This window comes from Eretmochelys imbricata, chromosome 5, assembly GCF_965152235.1.
Source record: "Eretmochelys imbricata isolate rEreImb1 chromosome 5, rEreImb1.hap1, whole genome shotgun sequence".
In the NCBI taxonomy this organism is placed as follows: domain Eukaryota; kingdom Metazoa; phylum Chordata; order Testudines; family Cheloniidae; genus Eretmochelys; species Eretmochelys imbricata.
In genome coordinates this window covers 104965405-104990003 of record NC_135576.1, presented here as the reverse complement: position 1 = coordinate 104990003, position 24599 = coordinate 104965405, and the positions used below count along the sequence as shown (strand labels likewise).

The window sequence follows — 24599 nt, the reverse complement described above, 5'->3', positions numbered from 1 at the left end:
GGCCATGGGTGTTCTGTGACTCACCCTATTACAAAGCTGAAATATTGAGACCTGAGCTCTTACTTCCTAGAAAGTGAAAGTAACAGTGTATTGTTATCAGCAACCTTGGAAGTGCCTAATGAATAAAAACTATTCATAAATAAAACAGTACAGAGCTGTGTATATTAAAACATGATGAGAGCAAATATAGCATCTTCATATGTTATTCAAAATTACATAACGAAAATTTAAACAAATATATTTAATAAAACTGGTAGGTAGCTAGCTTTTAAGACAGAGACAAAGTGAATTTCCTGAAGTTTCCCATTTATAGCCTGTAACAGTTAATTATTCTAGTCCCTTGAATGATGAACTAGAGGATCAGGCTACTGCTGAAGGCAATTACTCCAACCCAATGTTTTCCTGTTTAAATTTCCTTTAACAATGTAAATTGTAGCTGCCTTAACCACCATGATATACACAATTGTTTTATCTTATGCTTTGGGTAGTGAATACTCTTAAAAAGAAGCAGGATCAAATGATCAAATAGGTCAGACAAGTATATTTGTGTAGTTAACACTTGGGATCTTATGGGTGTTTGTGTTTATTTTATCCTTGCAGGAAGAGGGCTGAATCCGACTCTAGAAAAAGCAGCATACCCAACAGCAAGGAAATTCCTTCTCATCATCCCACAGATCCAGTGGAGCTGCGACGCCTTAACTTTCAAACTCCAGGTAAGACACAGAACGCCCCCATTTACAGCGCTGTGACCATTCAAGGTTTTCAACAATATTTCTTTAAACAGCATTGCTACTAGAGAACTGCGTTGTTAAATGTTGAATTCTTTAGTTTTTACCAAGTTCTTTATATTGATTGATGATGAGATTTTGCAGTGTATGTCTTACTAATAGTTTTGTGAATAATTTCTTCTAACTTCTGCAGTTTAAGAAAAATACCCTATTGAACATAAATAAGTCATTCCACTAATGGAAACTCTATCAACTTAAGCTCGTTTTTTCCTAGAAATGATTTACATACTCTTGTTACAAGTAACAGTGAAGAACACTAAAAAAGATAGGGGGCTGGGAAATTATTTTCCCCCAATTTATTAATTGTGTGCATTTGACAATACTTTGTGTACGAATATTCCCTCTTTCCACTGCAGAGTCAGGTAGTCAGTTTCCCTTGTTTTTGTATGTGTCTTTCACATGGCAACAGAAAAGAGGAAAACAATTTTTAACATAGGAAAATGTAACTGTAAGAGAACAAAAATTGGCTGCAAGTCTCTGGAGCAGGTGTTTTCCCTGAAACTACTTTTAGCTATTTTTTTTTTTAATTGACTAGATTTCCAGTTGACAGTGTCCCTTTCAGGACACTGGTTTTCTAAAACTGGTTTACTAAAACGGTGAGAACCCTTTAATGGTGAAGGGTATTGCTTATAGGAATCATGCATACTTCTCACATTCACTGTGCACAACACTGCAGTCTTTTAAGTGTCCGGGCCATGAACCTTGCAGATGTGCAAAATAAAAAGGCACGGTTCGCTGGAAAAATACTCTTGTCTTCTAAAACAGGAGCAGTGTGTAAGGTCGAAAAGGTATATTAATATATAACTATTCCTGAGATATAGGAATGGCATGTTGCAGAATATTTTTAAAACTGCTTTACATATACTTTCCTCTTTTTAGTATGTTTAATCTTGTTTTCTTAATGGGAGTAACTTTGACAGCCAAGGACAGGATAAGAAGAAAATAATGTGAGTGGCATTGGAATTTTTATCACCCTGATATGAATGGGTTGATATTTTGTCTTTGGAATTTTCTTAATTTGATGGTGATATGATTTAGTAGACTTTTTTTTAATCACAGTATGATTTAAATGAAGCCCCAAGCTTAATTCTGATTGATTTACCCATAATAGTGTACAAAAATCAGTGCTAGCACTATAAATTCTGTAGTGTGAGACATGAACACAAAATCATGCCTTCAGCAGCTACTAGTGAACTCCCTGACCAAGATCCTACGTTTATTAAGCTTCCTGCTAGAACACATCTTAGTCCTCTCTGGTAACTGTGGAAGGGGAGGAACTATATAGCCACTTTTTTAATGTACTTTTATGCATTTAAATGCATAAAATTAGGAAATCAAATAGAGATTCTCAGAGATTTACTAAACCACACAATACGCGCACACAATTTATCTCAAAAGAGTTAACTGAAGTCTTAGGTCTGACCTATGATTTATTAACACTTTGTGATTTATCCATCATCTTTACTACATTCAAAAAACAGTTAATGCAAAGGCCAGATTTTGTATACAAATGAACAAAAGTCAAAAAAAGAAAAAGTTGTGGTTCTTACAGATTAAGTCCAATCATATATGTTCTAAAACAGATTGCCAAATTCATAGCTCCCATAGGCATAATGGGCAGTGTGGATGATTTAATATTACTTCATACAGTTTTTTTTTTTACTTTTGTGTATTTAAATTTGCAGCCGTATCCTTGCATTTATGTTCATTTTTTGTCATATTTTAAAATAAAGTGGGGAAGAGGCTGCTGGTGCTTAATAATATTAGAATTTAATGCTGTACATTAGCTCTTGTAGACACTATAGTTTTACTTCATTGCTCTGGAAAGAACTGGAGGTGTGTGAATTTGGACCTTTCTTTGCAACAGCTGTTGGTGTGAAATAGTTTTCAGTGAACTTGGCTGTGAAGCCGCAATTCATTGATATTATTATTGGCAACAAACCCTTTTTGTAAAACGAAAGTCTGATTTTCAGGCACTTGTGGCTTGCAAATGAAATTATTATTATTTCTATTGTGGTAGCACCATGGACCCGCAATCCAGGATCAGGAGCCCATTGTGTTAAGCACCCTACAAACAAGTAGCAAAAGAGACAGTTTCTGCGCTTGGCAGTTTGTCTTGTCCAGGATTTAAAAGCATGTTAGAAGGTGTCACTAACATATTCTAAGGGTGAGATCCTGGCCCTGCTGAAGTCAGTGGCACTATTCCCATGTGGATGCATAAGCTCTTGTTTAATTCCCATTGGCTTTAATGGAGCTATGATTTCACCATAAGGATATGTGTGCACAGCAAGTGAAGGAGCAATTATAGCATAGGTAGGCATACCTGTGCTAGCTTTAATCTATCTAGCATAGATAATAATAGGAGTGTAGGCATTGTGGCATGGGCTAGCAACCTATTAACAACACACTTTTAAATTCTAATCCAACACAAAGCCAGCAAGAAAAAATAAAAAGAGGCCCTATGTTCATGGGAACCACATTTTTTTCCCTTCCACATTTTTACCTTAAGAAAAAGGGCAGTAGTGTGTGGGGTGGAGGATTGTGTTGTGTGTATTTTATTGATGCATTTACAATCGCCCTCATACAAATGTCTTGTCTACACTATACAATTTTATCCTGTCTGAACACAGTTACCAACAATTCTATTAAATGACACAGTGTTGAACATGTTTTAGCAGTCAGTATGCACCAGGACAATAAGACTCCAGGAGGGTAGAGGCTGCGAAGAGGGGTTTTATTTATTTAGATTGTTGGAGCACCCATTGTGTGTTGGGTGCTTTCCAAACATAGATGAATACAAAATCTCTGCCACTGAAAGAGTACCATCAAAAATAGTAATTTTGTTTCCCAATGAACTGATACTGTGGGGCAATGCAGGAGACAATTTGAACTTAAATTGAAATGTTTAGATCACTAATCTCTTCTTTAATATGGCTAGTAATGGGGGCAGAGAGCTAAAATAAATTAGACAACGTGAGGCAGAGCATCATTAAAAACCCCCAGTGTTTAAGGGGCAGACACATGCCCGTCAAAATAGAAATTTAGTAGATATGCTTCCACTGGAAGATGATAATGGAGTGTGTATCGGAATCCCCTGTATTCATAATAATAACAAACCTTGATAAAGGGTAATGGGTTGACAGGTGCTTTGACTGTTTGAAAGACTCAAAAACAACCACTTGTCAGATGCCCAAGACACAAGTTTGCCAAAAAAAATGTATTTTTAATCTTAAACCACAAATGTATTTTGTCTAAGGGAGGGTCAAGTGGGATGTGAATGTAAAGGTTTCACCCTATTGGATTAAAATGCATTTGAATTGCATACCATATGAGTAAAAGCCCCTTTAATGTATCTGGTTTAAAATATCCATTTGAAAGAAACTATGTGGATTGTGGATAGCATTTTATCTTCTAGTTCAACATCAAGGCTTTCTTATTTTATTAATGATCAAGTTGAACTGGTGATGAAAATACTAAAACAATATGAAGACACCATATGAATCTAAACTCAGAATTGCCAGAACAATAAAGCTTTTACTTTCCTATCACTTTCCTTCATGTTTTACCAATAAAGAATAGTGGTGTTAGGATAATTCTTATTTTATTCTGAACAGAGGATCAGATTCATCTCTGGCTTCACTCCATTGCAACAAGCAGTTACACCATGGATAAATTTGGCACTGTGTCTTAACATAAGGGAATAGCCCACAGTTCTACATCTGAGAAGAAGATCCTGTCTCCATATGTGCTTTCCATACAAATGTACATTTGTTAGCTAGGCCCATATGCCAGCAAGTGGGTCACATCTGTGCCAAGTTTTCTTTGAGTCAATATGAAAATGCCCAATCTCCCAACAGCATAAGGGATTTCAGTTTATAAGTCTATCATTTTCTAAAGGTGGAGGGGCAGGGGTGAAGGAGAGCCATAGTCTTGCTATCCAGCAAGTTTACTAGAAAATATGGCATTAAAATCATTAACCTTGAAAGAAAATGTTATAAGTCACTAAGCCACATGGACAAACACTGGTGGGGGGTGAGGGTAGGAACAATAATTACCTCTTCACAAAAGATTTCATCGAATGAAATCTACAGGAAGGAGAAGCTCTGACATACGCAGAGTAAAGTGACTGATTTGAAATTGTTTGAAATGTTCTGAGACCCAAGAGTCAGAAAAAGACTCCAATCTGCTTGTCAGCTGAGGAACAGGATTGATTTATTCCTGACAAGTCACTTTTTGTTTTTCATTTAAGTACAAAATGTGCCACACTCATAAATAATTTGTGTAATTGGACACCAATTAAACAATTATCTCATTATAGCACATAAGTTAAATAAAAAGATGCTTGAAATTCAAGGAAAATAAATAAAATTATAACAGCTTTGAATTCAAAGATTTACTCATATTTATGAAAGTAATTCTTCACCATATACTTGTGGGGAGAGTTATTTAAGGAAGCTGCACTAGTCTGTTTCCAAGATGAAGCAAAACAAAATAAAATAGGTCAGCTGGAAAATAGCAAATTAAACACAAGGGGAAAAGTTGATGTTTGGATTTATACATCTGACTTGCAAGTTAGCAGGGCTATCTTCTCATTGTATACATGCAATTCCTATTCATATTCATGAGAGTTATGTCAACACTAAAGGGAGAATACAGGCTTATCTACTTAGGGACACTGATCAGAATAGCTTGCATTTGGACACCCTTTTCCAAAATGAAAGTCACTTTAATTCCAGAATCATTGCTCCGCTTTGGGAGTACACTAATTATTCTGGAATAGAGTTTATTTTATTCCAGAATGGAGTGTCCACACAAGGAGCTATTGTGGAACAGCTACTGGAATGCTTTGAAATAGCTATTCTGGTTAATTTCTCCAAGTAGACAAACGCTGAACCTACTCCGTCAAGTTTATTTTCATTGTAGTGACTGTTAATAAAGAATACAAGTAATTCCAGTATCCGCTATACTAAGCATACCCTCGTGGAGTTCTGATGGAAGCCAAATTCCCATTGATCCCAGACCAGTATTGTTGGGCCTTTAATCTGTTGCACATGCTGTACACAAGTTTTGCATTTGTGTTTTTAAAAGTTTTTGGCAGGAGAAAGTGCCATTTTTGTTGGTTCTTCTGTTGACAGAAAAGTCTCGTTATGAATTTTTTTGTTTTTCTATGGTATTATATCAAATACATATTGCAATAAATGTGTCTTTAATTATCACAGATTATTAGTTTGATGTGGGCCTGTAATATAATTAATTTAATAAAGGTTTTTGTGTAAAAATTATATGTCAGATTTCCAATAAGTCTGTTTTTTAAAAGCAACTATTGTGTGTTATAACAGCTCAGTGTTCTATGTAATTTCTAATTTATTGTTTATTTATGAGGGGCTTGTAAACATGGAGCTGCATTCACATCTTGAGCAAGTTTCAAACCAAATGTGTGTTCCCTAATGATATTAAAGCCACAAAAACACCTTGATATTCTGTCTCATAAATACACAAAAGCAAGAAACTAACAAATGCAAGGCTCCTTTTGTATTTCTTACTCATTTATAGTAAAATTCACCACAATGCAGAGACCTACATAAGGCCAGGTGCCCGGTTACATTCCACATTAAGGGTGAAATGCTAGCCCCATTGCAGTCAAGGTCAAAATCTCCACTGACTTCAGTGGGATCAGGATTTAAGTGTGGATTAAGTGATTGATGCAGAGGTCCTTTCACCTGCGCTCTGCACTGTGGTGAATTTTGCCCTTACTCTCCCTATTGTGCCTAAGTATTGTAGCCCATATAGTATATCATGTTCTTCTGAATTAGTGGTACATTTACAAGAAGACAAGCAGAAGATATTTCCACGTGTTATTGGAACCACAAGCTCTTGTTTAATTCTTTTTGGGGGGACACTATTGTGCAGTATAAAATCAGTCACTTTTTGTAATCTTCCGCAGTACATAGGCACAAGGGCTGGTTATGGATGGAAATTCAGGTGTAACTTTGCATGATATTGTCTTCATTGATTTGGGTCAGGTCTTTAATGTTATTTTAACATTTTTGTGTGCTTTAATTTCTTATCTTTTTTTTTCATTTGAATAAAAAAGCAAAGCATGTCATTGGCATGTTGTTCTTTTTGACCTACGAAGCATGTCAGAGGGCCTGTTCAGATGTAGTTGCATTTTGTCTATTAGTTTTAATATATGTTCATAGCATATGTGGAATGATATGAATGTGTATCAGCAAAAGTATGCATTCTGTATTGTAGAGCCATAAAAATAAGTCTGATCAGCTACATTTTGTGTAGTGTTCTGAGAGTCAAGTTCTGCCCTAGGTGCACACAACCCACGTTGACCTCAATAGGAGCCTCCCACATGCACTAGGGTCAGAATATGGCCTTAATATGCACCTGTAGCATATACCATAGTATCTCTTTAAGAATTGTGGATGCATATCAACAAGAGTACGGTATAATAAGAGTATAATACGGATGCATAGAATGAGTACATAGCACAAGCCCTTCAAAAATGAAAAAGTAATTATTTGCCACCTCAGTATTGTGTCTGTTGTGTCTTTAAAAATAATAGCCCTACCAAATGCTGTTACTTCACTTTATAAGCTGACTGTAAAATAATAGTTAAAGAATTTTAACTATTGTTCAATTATAGGATCATAAAATGAGTCCTGGCAGAAGGGGTTTATGCTCAAGTAAGAGCCAGCCAATTAATTTTAAAAATTATCTGTAAGTTTCCTGCTTAGAAAAGTTTTATGCCAAGTTTCACTCTGCACCAAATGTTTACTACAAAATCACCCCTTAGAAATGTATGGTGAGAAATTTAAATGGCACTAGGTGCTCAACTTTAAAAGTGCTAATGGGTACCTCTCTAATGATGGTTATAAATAAGACCAGTTAAAAAAGGACTAACTATGATTTGATTAATCAAATAGCCTAATAATGTATCCACAATTTCTGACTCTTTAAAATGACTAAATACCCTTCCCACTGAGCTAAGTATTGAGATCCAAGGTCATGGTGCTGTTGAAAAGGGCAGGTTAACTAATTAACAAAGACAACCCACCTTCTTGTTTACAGTAGAGAGATTGGACCTCTGGATATTTTCTTCTGAGTATGGTTTCCAGACAATGGTTTTGTGCATGTCAGAATTGTACATGTGCGTGCGTGTGTATGATTGATTGTTTATGATGGCCTTCTACTACTGTTACTAATTTGTTTCCCGTTTCCAATTGGCTTTACTTTTTACAGCTTTGAGCAGTAATTCAGTCCCCTACGCTTCCCTGATTGGCTCTGTGTCCTCCCTCTCTAGCCAAACTACCACTCAGTCCTTATATGATAATAACTCTCTCCCACGATTCGCTCGAAAAGGTCTAAACATCTTTGTCTCTATTATTTTCTTTGTTCAAGCACTGTTTTAGATGTACATCAGTCCACCTCCATTTCTGGATAAGTCTAGAATTTTCTTGTGCCTTTTCACTCCCATACTTTTCATTGGGGTGCTTGATCTGGATCAAATCAGTTTAATTAGAAAAATGTCACCCACCCTTTCAAAAATGAATGTAACATAGCCCTTAATTTGACAACTGAGAAAATGGGAGACTCCAGAACTGATATAGATAAATAGAGTTTTGGCTACTAATTTTGTACCTGTAACTTCCAAGAAATACCCCCAACATTGCTGGATACTCCCGTTTAATAACATGTTCAGTTGACTGGCAGCATGTCATACTATCTATAAAAAAACCTCATAGTGGCAGAATTATTGTGCAGGTAGCATTTGACTAAATGAATGCAGCATTTCTGTGTAATGTACAAGGCTCAAATGATTAGGATCAGTGCTGCTGGTCCTTCCTATGTACTGAAGTTTATTAATTGGTGACTGAAATACCGCACAATCATTTAATGACATGACCATATCATAATCCCATGGTCATTGAGCGGTGCGGTAGCAAATGCAAGTTAGGTATCCCACAGAACACTCCTGAGATTCATGGTGACAAAACAAACTGAATTGTGCAACATGGCTTCCACTTTGAGCCCCCTGTAGTCATCATTGTTTTCTTTTGTAATTTCAACAGATCCTGGGGTTCACTAGTTTAAATTTTCTAGCCAGCTGTGGTTTCTCCCTGCAAGTGGTTATATACAGTATTTTGTTCTAAGCCTGGTAAAAGTAAACCTGAAGAAATAAATGCAAACCATTTGGGGACAGGTCATCAAAACTAATTGGCTGGAAAAAAATGGCCACAAGGAGTAGGCTGGCAAATCTTCAGCTGGCAGGCTGTGCTAGTTGGCCCCACATCTCTTTCTGCCTTTTTTCTCTCCCCTTTCCTCCTTTCTTCTCCACCCTATCCCCATCTTTTTTCCTATCTCTCTTTCACTTTCTCTTTCGTTCTGTATCTTCATCAATAGACAAAGATGTTTACACCTGAAGTAGATTGTAGGTACTTTTGGGGGTTGATAATGGGGTTTGGGGGTACGATCATTTTAAGGTACTAGTGCAGCCAGATACGTGTTTCCAGCTGAATTGTACAACCCCTGTCTCTACAATCTGCTACTAGTGAAAACATTTTTGAAGCTCTAGTTGTCTGATGTCCAATCTTGTCTTTAGTGACTGTTGTCTATAAGCAGTGATGCATGTTACTCTAGTCATCCATAGTTGCATGTGAATGTCAGTCATCTCTAACCTTCATAAAATATTAAAGCTATCTTAAAGTATTCCTGATCTGATTTAGTCAGAATGTATAGTCCGTCCTTCAGTCCTTGAAACATTGTTATTAGTCCTTTCTAACTATCAAGCTATCCATTTCATTTTTATTTTTATTTTATTCATTAATTTGGGATTTTTTATTTTATTTTATTTTATTTTATACCATTTCCTTTGCAGGTTCAGGTGTCTCCGGTTACCCTGGTAACCTTCATTCTCCAAGTTAGTTTTCCTTGATTATGCATAAGTCACTTTGTTTTCTGTCAAAATACTATTCTTTCCCCTTTAGGCCTCTTTCAGTGTCTATTTTCTCAGCTCACCTTTCATCATCTAATTCAACACAGTTTCCATTTCATACAGTGCAGGAGAAGGAGTTTGAAATGACATTAAGAGTCATTACTCAAAGCAGAAGTCAACATCAGGTCTAACTGTCTCATTTTTCCTTGCCTAGCTAACCTCATTGACTCATGGCACAATAACACTTTCTTTTACACTAGGAATGTTAGCTTTGGGAATATGCTTGGTATCTTTTTTTTATTTGGCTTCAGAGCTCATCTCTCCAGAGCATGTCCTGCTTTGAGTAACCAAACTATCTGCCTGCTTCTTTCACATACAACATCTTTACTACTTGCATATTTCTAGCCATTCTAACTACTGTATTCTCTAAATTTTAGAATGATGCAGTCTCTTTGATTTATTTTAAATTCTATTTTCCTTCTCTCTCTTTCAACAGGTATGGCTAGCCATCCTCCAATACCTATCTTGGAACTTGCAGATCACATTGAAAGATTGAAAGCTAATGACAATTTGAAGTTCTCACAAGAATATGAGGTAATATTCTCATTCTTACTATTCTTAATATTATCCCTGGTTTCCTCTTTTCTGGCCTCATTAGTGATAATTATACCGCTGGATGATTTCAGTTTTACATACCATTAGAGCCATAATGGGGCAGGCGACTTTGTTAAAATGACTGATGTAGTGAGGTGGCTACTTTGCTCATGGGAGATACCTTTTCATAAGAATGTTTGTCATACATACTTTAACAGTACATGCACCAAGTAGTGTACAAATGATACAGTGCTTGGGCTATTTTGAATACACAAACTCCCGTTGACTGTAGGTAAGAGCTCCTGAGTTCCTTTCCGAATTCTTATGGATAAGGGTCCTTCATGGCACACATTGGCAAGACAGATCCAATACCAGCTCCAAAGGAGGAGTTATGGTCCATTGTGTCAATGTTGCATGAATTAAATATTCTGTAATTGCGTGAAGTCATGACTGAGCATATAGCAACTCCAAGCCATTATCTTCTGACCTGTCAATAATCCATAAATTATGGGCTGTAATAGTATGATGGAATGCAGCAGGAACTGAGAAACCAATTATGGGCCATCATGTCAATAATCCATGGAGACATGAATAGACGCTGCAGACAGTAATGACCTTTCTCATCAATAATTTGTGGATGAAGGGACTTCGATAACATCCGTTAAATGCAATAAACTATAACTGCTCCTTCAAAGCTATTATGGTCTATTGTGTCCATCAGATCAGGAGTGCTCCTTTAGTGTGGTTATGGAGTGTCTTATCAGTGATCCATGAATTAAGGACTCTCTAAATAGTCTTTGTAGTGCTCCCTTTACAGTCTGTCATGTCAATAGTCAATGGTTTAAAACTCCTTTAGAATGCCATGACATGGTAGACCATAATGATAATGAAGAAACCATTACTACCCAGCTAGTTAGCTGTCATACACCTAGGATACTTGGGTGCTATATAAATAACTATTCTTATCAAATCTCAGATATCTCATAATTGATATAATTTGTAATGCACCTATTTCTTTAGTGTCCAGGCACCACAGATTAAACATTGACACTCTCGAGAGTAACATAGCACTGAGGCAGACCTTTACAAGCTTGTACAAGCTAACATTTCATTTTCTGTGGAGTGAATTGCTTGTTTATGAGAGGACAGGATGAAAGCACCATTTATTAATTTTATTTTATAAAGAGCTTTTGTGTATAACCTTTTGCATAATTATTTTTTCCGTGTTAACATCGCTTTAAAGCTAACTGCAAAGGTTGGAACATATAAATACCCAATGTATTTAAATAACTTGGGCAGGAAAGGTTTAAACAGTTACTGAACATTTACTATTACAGTACAGAACTTGCTTTTCATCTGATGATACACTGTTAAAAACTACCTAAAGACTACTCTGAAAAATAATCTTGTTACCGTCAAGAGAAAATACAGCCTCTCTGATTCACAAAAATAAGTTTGTTTGAACAGTATCTCAGGGTTGCTATTTAATGCCACAGTCACCAAAATCAGGAGTAATTTTTTATTGTACTGTATGAAACTATAATGTTCTTGATTTTGGAGACTGTAGTATAAAAAGAGTGAAAGCAGATATTTTATCTGTCATTTAGTATCCTAAACTTGGCAATCATTTTCTTCCTCATTCAGAAACACCTGCTAAAAAATCACAATAATGTCTTTGTATAGAGTAAATTCTGAAATATGTGTCTCATTGTGACTTTCTATTTCAATTCACCTGAGTACAGAGTCTCACAATGTAAGTCTTGAAATCAAGCAGTGAAGTGTACTAGATATAAGAAAATATTTTGAATCTCTAGAAAATTGAGCTGTTTGAAACTACCACTATTCCCTGTACAAATACTCAGCACTTTTAGCTGCGAACCCACTGTAACTTCACTGTGAATAAAATAATTCAACCCCCAAGTAAAAAGACCCTCAGGCTGTTCTAACTTGGCACAGGAAGACCATCCCTGTACAAAAGCTATAGGGGGATCAAGGAGATGCAGAGGTGAGCTTTAACCTGTGTGTGGATCGTCTGCACTCCAACATCTGGGCATTGGATTTTGTGCGTTGCCTTGGTGAAGACAGTCATGCCACCTTGTAAGAGTTTGTTTCAGTTCTATTCAGACAATGGGCCAGATCCTGAAGCAAGTGAAAGTTCTAGCTGAGTAAGGAATTTGGATTTTGGCTTAACATAATCCCAGGTTTTTAATCAGAAAGTTAGTGTTCAACATAAAAAGTCAACATTTGCTAACAGATTCCACAATTATTTCCTATTCTAAGTATAAGAAAATGTTATAGCTTCTCAGAAACAACTGTGTTGGCAACACTGGTTTTTTATAACTAACGCTATAGCAATTCACATTTTTTGGTACAATGTGTATTAAAGTACACAGTCCAGGCATTAATTCACCAACATTTCTTTAGTATTTTGCAGAGATGATACATTGAAGTATAAGATTGAATGTAATTTAACAGCCTTGCTGTTTCATATTTGTATGTTCTTTAAGTCAGTAAAAGTACCTAGAATGCATGTTACCTTAGCCAGTTACAGCCAGTGCCCTGGATTATTTTTCATTCTTATATCACTTCTGTCAGATATCAACAGCTGCCTCTCCTACAGCTTCATACTGTTCTGTGTTTCTCACCAGTTCTCTGTTTAACATTCTAGCAAAGAAGAGTAGGCATTTAGCAGTTATAAAATCAGCATTTAAACGTGAGCTGCAGTAGTGAAGTCAGGCTTCCCACTCATTACGCCCCTAATGTGCCTCGACCCTAATCTTCAGAGATTGCCTTTTAAGATCTTTCTCTATGTCCACCCAATCCGTGATCTCTCTTTTGTTGAGACAAGGGTATTAATTAGTGCAACTGAATTTCGTAATGTAGACTAGAAAGTGTGGGTAAGACCCCCAGCCAGTTTTACTTGGGGAACTGAACAAATATTAACACTTCAGTCAATATCAATTCAAGCTAGCCTCAAACTGCTGATGCATTAAGTGAAAGGTGCTATATCCTAGTGTCATTCTAATGAGCCATCTGGTCTTCTTAGAGAAAGAGCAAAGTAACAAATTATTGCCTGAGTAAGTTACCTTTAGTTTTCTTGAGAACAAACAAAACCCCTGATAGTTATTTGCAGTTTTGAAAAACAATACAAATGTGATTTTACTTTTCCCAAGCTGTTCCATGATCAGTGTAGATTTTTTGGCACTGCTCTGCTTTCACTAAGATTCCATGATTTGTTTTTCCTTTTAGTTTGTGAAAATTCTTAAAATTTTATTGAAGAAGTTCTTCTAACCTGAATTAAACCAAGAAGACACAGAGCTTCATATGAGCAGGGATTGATGAACTGATTCAATAAAAATTCACATCTTCCTGATCATCAGCTCCTCACAGGACTTTGAAGTGCAGTGGAACTTCTTTAAGGTTGAGCTTCATTTGGATAAGAATAACGTTTTAGATAAGTTTGCCCACCCAGCCAGCTTCAGCTACATCCCTCTAATTATCTGCACATTACTTGTACCTCATATCCCATATCCAAAGACACCTGCTCCTGGTAGGATCCTTATTACTTTCTCCTTCTCAGCTACTCTTTCATTTCCTTTTCCATCCCTTTTTTGTGAGTTCTTCTCCCTACTTCCTTTTCAGCTTCTGCTAAATCCAGAGATCAGCCTCCTACTTTGTTCCAGCTGTTTCTTGGCCCTCTTTAATCCACAGTACTTCTCTGCTATCAGACACAAGGAAAGTATTAGAGTCGAAGATGTAAATGATTTAGATAATGGCATAGAAAGTACATTTATAAAGTTTGCAGACAACAGCAAACTGGGAGGAGTTGCTTTGGAGGATAGTAGATCACAAGTGGAGTCATAGTAGATCACAAGTTAAATATGAGTGAATAGTGTAACACTGTTGCAAAAAAAGCAAACATCATTCTCAGATGTATTAGCAGGGCTGTTTTAATCAAGACACGAGAAGTAATTCTTCCACTCTGCTCCGCCCTGAGTAGGCCTCAACCGGAGTATTGTGTCCAGTTCTGGGTGCTAGATTTCAGGAAAGTTGTAGACAAATTGGAGAAAGTCCAGAGAAGAGCAACAAAAATGATTAAATGACCTGTGAAGGATGATAGAAAAATTTGGGTTTCTTTAGTCTGGAGAGGAGAAGACTGAGGGGGGGGCATGATAACAGTTTTCAGATACATAAAAGGTTTTTGGAAGGAGGAGGGAGAAAAATTGTTCTCTTTAACCTCTATGGCTAGGACAAGAAGCAATGGTCTTAAATTGCAGCAAGAGCAGTTTAGGTTGGACATTAGGAAAAACTTCCTGTCAGGGTGATTAAGCACTGGAGTAAATTGCCTAGGAAGGCTGTGGAATCTCCATCATTGGAGATTTTTAAGAGTAGGTTAGATAAACACCTGTCAGGAATGGTCTACATAATACTTAGTCCTGCCATGAGTGCAGGGGATTGGACTAGATGATCTCTCGAGGTCCCTTCCAGTTCTATGATTCTGTGTTGGAACTCAATCTAGAGGCAGGTGACAGGAGCAGTGGCAGGCCTAAAGAGAGAACCAGCTTCATGATGAGAGAATCTCTTGATAAGATAAAACATCTGGGAGAGGGACCTATACTGCAGACACTTCTGTTTTTTGGCTGGGTAAGGAGGAATATGTGGAGAAAAAAAACATATCTTAGACAAGGTGTGAAAACCTATGGGCTTTAGCCAGTCTTTGGCAAAGTGTTTTATTAGTCAATATACCATACCTTTTAGATTGTCTTACTTTAATGTAGGATTTCAAGCTTACAGTATCATTTTCAGCTTGATTAATGAACTTCCCCAGTATTCAGAACTCCACATTATTCCATGTTCCTCTGTCAATGCTCCCCTAGTGTATTCATCTGCATTTCCAGCCCCCCATCCCCCCTCGCCCTTTTAATTAGTAGAGTTATAGTGTCTTTTAGTGCAGAACTGTAGCTAGTTACATTGGTCTCTAGTCCCTGTCAATGTCTCCTCACCTGCAGCAGGACTTCTGCCTCCTGGTTTGCTTGTCCTTCCTCCTCTGGCAGACAAGAGCTCCGCTACCCTTTTGTCCCCACCAACAGCTAGAAGAAAGCTATTTCCCATTTGTCTTCATGCTGACATATCCCTGGTAGCAGATGCACTTCCTAATGTGATCCACCCGCCTTCCTGCTGGTTCCTGGCCTGAGGAATCCATTGGGAACACAGGCCAGGAGAGGAGACGGACTGGCTCCTCCCAGCAGTCCCAACTAGTCCCTGCCTCCCAATGTTCCTCCCTTTGGCCTAGCACAAAGCTTCCCAATGACCGCCCCCCAACCTTGGCACATGGCCAAGTTCCAAGTCAGAAACACGTAGAGTCCTAGTCTCACTTCTGTTTATGCTGTGCATAATACTGCTGACTGCCCACTTTACAGTTCTACCTGTCCCATCTCTCTGAGGGAAATATGAGGTAGACATCTAGGACTCCTAAAGCTACACTTCCTTTCATATAACTTTCCCCTGCCTGTTCCTGTTTTTCAACGGAGGACAAGTTTCTAAGTGTCATAAGAGTTAATAATCTTCTAATTTAGTTGTCTGGTGTTTTGTTAGTTGGGTTTTAGGAGCTTTTTGGAAGGGTGAGGTTGTGTATTTTGTTTTCCTCACCAGAAAGTTCATTTCTACCTCACACAATTGTAATTTTTTACTGTATTTTACCCGTTAAATTGGTATCATATTTCAGTTGCCCTGTAGCAAAGTGTTATATTTCCACATTACACTTGCACATTATTTATGTCACAGTCTTCTTTTGAATTCCCTAATTTAAAGACAAGACTCAGGACCCAAACTGATTACTACAAACCTTTTGGGGCTTTCACAGTTTCAGTAGGGGTTTTATGCAATGCAGGGCCTCTTATGGATTTGACAGCTGCTAAGCAGAAAGCTACATTCATTTAGAAACTCATCTTGGATCATAATTCCTCTTTAACTTAATCTGTAGAATTTAGTAATACAAAGGCGTCACAAAATGAACCTGAACTGACACATTCATATAGTCATATATATTCATATATTACCTTGTATACAATACACTGAACATAATATTTTTATGCTACCACACTGCACTGGTTTTTACTTGCTGCTTGAATAGTTTTAATCTGAGGCCTTTAGTCTGTACGTTAACCAGGTGTCTGGCAATTATACCCTCAGTGGATTAAGAAAGTGGATCCAGGTAGAAAATATTGTGCCGGTTCAGATTTTTGTTTTGGTGCGAGAACCTGCCATGTAACGTATACTAATAGCAATAGTGCCCTAGCCCTGCCTCTCTGAGTGTGTTGGTCTCAGTGATCAGAGGAATTGCTTATCATTTTAATGTTTCTTTTCATCAGACTTTGTGGTGCAGATTACAATTAGCCCTTTGCTTTACCACTGAGGGTTGGAGAAGATGAAGTCACATTCTGGCTCGGTACCAGATCACCATAATATCAGTTTATCAGTGTCAGTGGATCAGATTTGTGCTGAAAGGATCATTTATTTATTTTAAAAAAAATATCTTTAACTTTTACTTTTAAGTGACAGAAAGCTAACCACTGTACTTCTACAGTAAATATATTGCAAACAAACATATAAATCTGGTACTGATATGAGATTATTACAATAAGTCAGCAGCTAAATAAATCCCTAGCAATGAAACATCGACATTTAATCACCTTAAAAATACAGATAACATAGACCAATATGCAAGAATCCATTTCTTCTTGGCAAAAATTCCTATTTTTTGTTTTATCTTTACACTATTTTTATTATTTACTATAATACTGCAAATAGCATATATTGGTTTTCTATAATCTTGCATTGTAGGATGTGCTCCACCAATTGAGAAACAATTAGTGCACTCAGTGAACAGTGAACAGTTGTCTGCCTTTTTTATTAAAAGCACATATGCTATGGCATTCATAAATGTTGCTTGGTGTCTATTTCTACCTATAGAACTATCTGAGCCACTAGGAGAGGTAGGATTAAGATAGGCTTGGAAAAAAACAGGAATTTGAAGTGGCAATTATTAGTATGTTATCTGTTTCCTTCTGTGTTACCAGTGCCTCTTGTATTAGAAGCACTTGGTTGTGCATATCTGATTAAAAAACATTAATGGTACAAGAAAGCTGTTCTCATTTTAGGATACTGGTGTTTGGACTGGCACCTATTACCATCTTGACAGGGAACTCCACTTTCATACAGCCATGTGGGCTGTTTAAGTAGCCAAATTACTTCTGCAAATATTATTTATGTTTTCATAGAATCATAGGACTGGAAATGGACCTTGAGAGGTCATCTAGTCTAGTCCCCTGCACTTGTGTCAGGACTAAATATTATCTAGACGATTCCTGACAGGTCTTTGTCTAACCTGCTCTTAAAAACCTTCAGTGATGGCAATTTAAATCTCCCTCGACAATTTATTCCAGTGCTTAACCAGCCTGACAGTTAGGAAGTTTTTCCTAATGTCCAATCTAAATCTCTCTTGCTGCGATTTAAGCCCATTGCTTCTTGTCCTATCTTCAGAGTTTAAGAAGAACAATTCTTCTCCCTCTGCTTGTAACACCCTTTTATGTACTTGAAAACTGTTATCATGTCCCGTCTCAGTCTCCTGTTTTCCAGACTAAGCAAACCCAATTTTTTCAATCTTCCCTTATAGGTCGTGTTTTCTAAACCTTTAGTCACATTTGATGCGCTTCTCTGGACTTTCTCCAATTTGTCCATATCTTTCCTAAAATGTGGTGCCCAGAACTGGACGAAATACTGCAGTTAAGGCCTAATCAGCATAGAGTAGAGTGGAAGAATTACTTGTCATGTCTTGCTTACAACACTCCTGCTAATACATCCCAGAATGATGTTTGCTTTTTCTTTTTTTTTATTTGCACTGTTGTTATACTATTGACTAATATTTAGCTTGTGGTCCACAGTGACTCCCAGATCTCTTTCCTCAGTATTCCTTCTGAGGCAGTCATTTCCCATTTTGTATGTGTGCAACTGATTGTTCCTTCCTAAATGGAGTACTTTGCATTTTTTCCTTTTTGAATTTCATTCTATTTACTTCAGACCATTTCTCCAGTTTGTCCAGATCATTTTGAATTTTAATCCTATCCTCCAAAGCACTTGCAACCCCTCCCAGCTTAGTAGCATCCTCAAACTTGATAAGTGTACTCTCTATGCCATTATCTAAATCACTGACAAAGATATTGAACAGAACCGGACCCAGAACTGATTGCTGTAGGACCCCATTCATTATGCCCTTGCAGCATGACTGTGAACCACTGACATCTACTCTCTGGGAACAGTTTTTCAACCAGTTATGCACCCACCTTGTAGTAGCTTCATCTAGGTTGCATTTCCTTAGTTTGTTTATGAGAAGTTCATGCGAGATAGTATCAAAAGCTTTACTAAACTCACTAAAAATATTTGCATGAAACTAGGAATGTTTGTTCCTCAAGCATTCATCTGCTCCTGCTATTTATTTTCTACCTGAAGTGATACATAATCCTCTGTTTTCAACATCTAATAATTTCCCCAGCAATCAATTATGATATCACAAACAGAGGATTATAATTTAATTTCAGGAATAAACAGATGAACTCTTAAGGCTGAGAGAAGAGAAATACAGAAAAAATATAAGTGATAACAGTAGAAATGTTTTAAAAAGCAATATTTTTCTATGAGGCATGAGCTTCCCTTTAGAGACTGATACTGTTTCAGATATTTTAAGAATCAGGAGACTATCCTGATTGTTTCTACTATTTTATACTCTTGTGCTATATTTGGTGTATACCTGTGGTTTTCAGCCTTTCCAGAATACTGTACTTCTCTCAAGAGTCTCATTTATCTTGCATACCCCAAGTTTCACCTCAATTTAAAATTATTTGTTTACAAAATCAGACATAAGAATGCAAGTGTCACAGCACATTATTACTGAAAAATTGCTTACTTCCTCATGTTTACCATATTTATAAAATAAATTGATTGGAATATAAATATTGTACTTACATTTCAGTGTATAGTGGACAGAGCAGTACAGAACAAGTCATTGTGTGAAATTTTAGTTTGTACTGACTTCACTAGTGCTTTTTATGTAGCCTGATGTAAAACCACGCAAATATCTAGATGAGTTGATGTACCTCAGCGTACCACCCCGGGGTACTCACATACCTGGTTGAGAAACACTGGTGTATACCTCGTTGGTAGGCTCCACGCTGATTAGTTTTTTCGTGTTGAACTCTGCTTATAAGACTACTAACTTGGAATTTTATTGGGGATAACTTCATTTTTGGGGAGGAATCGCCAAGTTCTGATTCAGGGCAGGTCTCAACTACAAGCGCTACATTGGCACAGCTACACTTATGCAGCTGCGCATCTGTAACGTGTTTGGTGAAGATGCTCTCTGCCGAGCGGAGAGAGCTCAACCCCAGGCTCCTGCACCGGTGTTAACTTGAGCTGCTATTCTGAGTTAAAAGCTGAGTTGCTATGTCTTCACTGATATGCTAACTCAGATTAACTAACCCAGGTTAAGAACACACTGTTTTTTGGCAGTGTAGACTTGTGGATGGGGAGGGGCAGAGAATGGTTAAAGCTTTGCTTCAGGAGTGTTTCGGGCTACAGATTGATTCTCTGACTTTGTTGCTATTGAAACAGCCATCATCTATTTATTTTTTCTTGATAATGTTTAGCTATGAGATTTGGTGTAATGCTTAAAGCCATTCAGTAGGAATTCATCAACGTGACTGTTCGGTGTCCAGCTGTGCATTTTGGGACCAGCCCTGCATTCCTCGTATAACTCAAATTCACATTGTGTGTGCAAAAGAATGGGGGGAGGGTCAGGACCCAAGTCTCTCAATAATAGCATCCTTTACTATTTAATGTGCAAGCCCCAATGTGTTTGGAAAATCTAATTCCATTGTCAAGTTGCCCTGATAAGGTATTAATGTTCGTGCATTTAGCATTCATGTTTTGCTAATGCTGTATGTAAATCTCATTCTATTAGCAAGTTTCCTGCATAATATATTAGCATCTTATTATAAATTCATCAGATATTATATGAATTTCTCATTTCAATCACTGACATTGGTGAAAGAGGGTCAAATTGTTCATTTTTATGGGCAGTTGACTACTTTCTCTAATTTTGCATCATCTATTTATCTTGACATGTATCGACACTTCTGTTTTTCACCCTTCTTTCCATATTTTGTTCTTTAATCACTAGTTTTTCTCGAATCCTTTGTGCTTTTGATGATTTAATGTCATTCCGGTATACAGCACCCAAGCTGTGTGCTGGGAAATTCTGCAGGGAGTCAACCATGAAGCCCCTTCAGCTCCTGGATGCCCCAAACCCTGTAGGCTCTGAAGAGTCACAGATTCCCCAGTCTTGCCCCTCTCCTGATTTGGTGGCACAGAGAGCCTGAGTGGAGCATAGCTCCATGGCACCCTGACGTGTGTGAACTTCCTCCCCGAGGTCTGGCATCCTGTCACTGTTGACCCACTCAGCGGAACTGCACCTCAGTGTGTTGTAAGGAGAGCTCTCACTGATGGGGAGCAGCATTTCCCCCCTTATAAGTATCTTAGTGGATTACTTCACAAGCAGCAAAATAAGCAGGTTTTGTTTTCCCAGTTTAAAATGATTCCAACAGCCGCTTTCCATTATACCAGCTTCCAGTGACAAACTTGTTTAGTGGATGGTGCCTTTCTGTTGTAAACACCGCCCAAGTCTTTTCACAATAGCAGAGCAGACCCATTTCCAGCAGAAAACCATTTATAACACAATAGCTAAAAGATTAGTCAAAGCATGGGATGGTAATAACAGTATTACAGATATCGTTATTTCATGTGTACAAAGCCTCAGTACTACACAGCTATGCTGCAAAGATATCCAGTTCTTTGTTAACGACAGCTTTATTGAAGACAAGCTTTCCAAATGAATCTACTAGAAATCCTATTAAAGTGCCATCCATTAAACCATTAGAACACTCATTAAAACTGTTAGTGCTGACTTGTTATTCATGAGTTATTGGTCTTTCACGCTTCTGAGATGTCTGCCAATACCACTCTACCCTTTGTTCCCACATGGCTGTTCAGTCCCAAGAAATGTAAATTAGCTTTCTCTCTCTAAAATATTTTTTGTGGGTGGGTGGGGCAGCTGAGGGGTGGCGAATGGGAAGGGAAAAGTAAATTACAGTTAAGGTCTATTTACCTGGATTTGACAGAAATTTGTGTTAACTATATCCATATGTACAGCTAAATATTAATCAATGGATTAAGCCATCTGGCCCTACATCATAAAGAAGTGCACAGGGAGTATAATATGCTGCAGTAATGAACACATCCTGCTATACAACTGGTGAATGGCCGACAAAGACATCTGTTGTTTGATTTTTTTTTCATATTGTTAAGCAGATTTAGATCACTTAAGCATTGGGGAGTGATAGGGGGAGGGGAAGGAAGGAATTGAACAGTTGAAGATAAGCTTTGTACATTAAGTGTTATTTAATAGTTTATAAATTCCCATTATCAAATAGGCATAATAAAATGCTGAACTCCTTTTTCACAACGAACACATAAAGAGCACATGCTCATTCATATCAATGTCCTCCGAATGCAATCAAGTGTCCAAAAATATGTCTCAAACTTGTTATGTGTTAAAATTTTTTAAAGAGTTGCCATTTAGAATGAGAGAGAGGGAAAAAACCTTCTGGGGGAGGGGAGGAAAGCAGGGCGGGGATGGGGAAGGAAACCTATAATTTAGTCTCAAAACTAGTAGTGTTTGTCAGTTTACTCTGCTGGTTTCTAGTTTACTTGTCAAGTATGAAAAGAAAAATATAAGTGACATCTTAGATTTTAAAGTAATTTCTAGTGTACTTTTGCACCATAGGTACAGCCAAAAAAAGATCAGACAGTGTGTCTCCTGCAATTAGATGAGTAGAGCCAATACAATACATCATTCCTTCATTCTGAGCCAGTGAAGTGCTGAATAGCAAGCTTCTATTTTCATGTGAGCCATGCAAAAGACTAAATACATTGAGCTACTAATTCTGTCTGGCCAGTCACAAATAAAGCGAGCATGCCCTACTCCTCATTTGATCAATTAATTAAATGTATTTATTTACTTAAAGTTCAGAACCCACATCCGGAGACATATTTGTAAACTGTTCCTTTTTGTCTTGAACTGACAATGATTATCTTGATATTAGAACTATGAGCAGAAAATCACTTGGTCAAGTTTTATGTTTATATTAGTTTTTTTGCCATCTAATAGGATAAGAAATTTTATTTTTTTAAATGTGGAAAACCAGGAGGTGTAAGGTACAAACTTGGTGCGTCAAGCTCCTTCATTTCTTCAAAAACAAAAGGACAAAAATTGTGTCTCTGAGAACAGTGATGGTGCAAATTGATAGCCCTTTTCTAAGTCAAAATGTGTTGATGAATTCCTAATCAGATGATAAGGGGAAACTTGTGCTGCAAAAATAAAACTTTATCTTGCAAAAAACAAACACAGAAAACACAACTGTCCATCTTGCCTTTCTTCATCTTTGATCAATTAAATAGCAACAGAGATAAAGAATCAGAACCAAGTGAACCAAAATTTCACTGCCCATTTTCTCCCAAGGGATGAAATATGCTGTTGTGGGGTAGCTGAGATAGTACTAAACCAGGATCTTTAGAAGCAGATTGTGACTTGAGTTACTGAGACACAGAAGAATTTCTCTCTGCAGCTGCTGACATAAAAAAGAATAGTGTGGGCTGTGGAAGACCAAGCCATGACACTGGAATGCTTTATTAATTACTGGGGAATGTGGAGCCCCTAAAAATAAACAAAACTAGTGCTGTGTCAGCGTATAGGTGGCAGATCATAAATAAAATAGGGAGTTAATAAAATACATGCTAGAAAATACATGCTGGAGCTTTTTATGCTCTGGGAAAAAATAAAGCCTTATTTGTTTTTTCCTCACAATTCACAATCTTAAAAGAAGGGGGGGAAGGGGCATGAATTTTGCCTCTTCAACCTCTCACTCCTCACTAAAACTTTAATTTGTTAAGGTCTTCTTCATAATTAAGTCACACAAAAGTTTCAGAGTAACAGCTGTGTTAGTCTGTATTCGCAAAAAGAAAAGGAGTACTTGTGGCACCTTAGAGACTAACCAATTTATTTGAGCATAAGCTTTCGTGAGCTACAGCTCACTTCATCCGATGCATCCGATGAAGTGAGCTGTAGCTCACGAAAGCTTATGCTCAAATAAATTGGTTAGTCTCTAAGGTGCCACAAGTACTCCTTTTCTCTTCACACAAAAGTGTGTCAGTAGAAAAGACAAATCACTGTATTGGTCAATTCAAAACAGAAAAAAAAAGCTCACAATTATTATACATTGTAGTCTGAAAGCAAAGGGTTGAAGGACACTCAGCTAATAAATCCCATGTGTTCTCTTGGGTTTTGTCCTGGAAGTCCCAGAAAAGTTCTGGATCATTTCATGCTGAGAAATATATTACACTTTCTCCACCTACTGAATAATGTATCTTTTTACTCTGAGGTAAAAACACAGATGATTTACCCATCTACCTAACACCCTCTCCAAATGACAGAAAGTAATCTTGTAATATTCTAGAAGAATATGCCTTAGAGACTCACTGACATTCAGTTGGATGCTATGTTGTCATTCATCTGTCGGTTGGTCTGTCTGTCTAAAGTTATTGTGCATCCAAGCTTAGTTCCACAGTTGGACCTGCCAGAGTCTATTGTGAACTCTGCTTTTGGCCTCTTAATACTTTGGCTATGAAAATAGTTTGGGCCTGAAAATTGCAGGATTTACTCTGAAGTCAAAGAAGATTCCATCCACAACATTAGAAGAAAATTGGTCAAATTTTAGTTACAAGTCATTCAAAAAAACCCTTCCATTTGAAACTGTAACTGCTAATATCTAGATATGATAAGTTGCTGGTTTAAGGTTCCTACATGAAGATTCTGAGTTATTCTATTAACTCTCCCTTGTAGCCAAACACAGTGGATCATATTAGAACTGACTCAGGAAGAGAAAAGAATGAGTCAGTCTCTGAAATTAAACCCTGATTCATGAAAAGAACCCTGTTCAGGAAAGCACTTAAGCACGTGCTGAGGTGTAAGCATGAGCAATGGGATTCAAGTGTTCCTTTAAATTTGGCAGGTCCTTTTGCACTATACTAAATTGGGGCTTGAGAAAGCAAGAGGGAAGGAGAAGCCCTGGAACTAAACTAGTCTGAGAAGAAGTTTGGATGAA

At 37.3% G+C, this 24599-nt stretch overlaps 1 protein-coding gene across 1 annotated transcript in view; it reads left to right on the top strand.

The window, feature by feature from the left end:
• PTPRD (protein tyrosine phosphatase receptor type D) overlaps window positions 1-24599 on the top strand; it is a 409661-nt gene that overhangs the window by 293885 nt on the left and 91177 nt on the right. The window contains exons 19-20 of the mRNA XM_077816430.1: window positions 601-713; window positions 10229-10326. Coding sequence (XP_077672556.1) covers window positions 601-713; window positions 10229-10326 — 211 coding nt within the window. The remainder of the gene's footprint in view (window positions 1-600; window positions 714-10228; window positions 10327-24599) is intronic.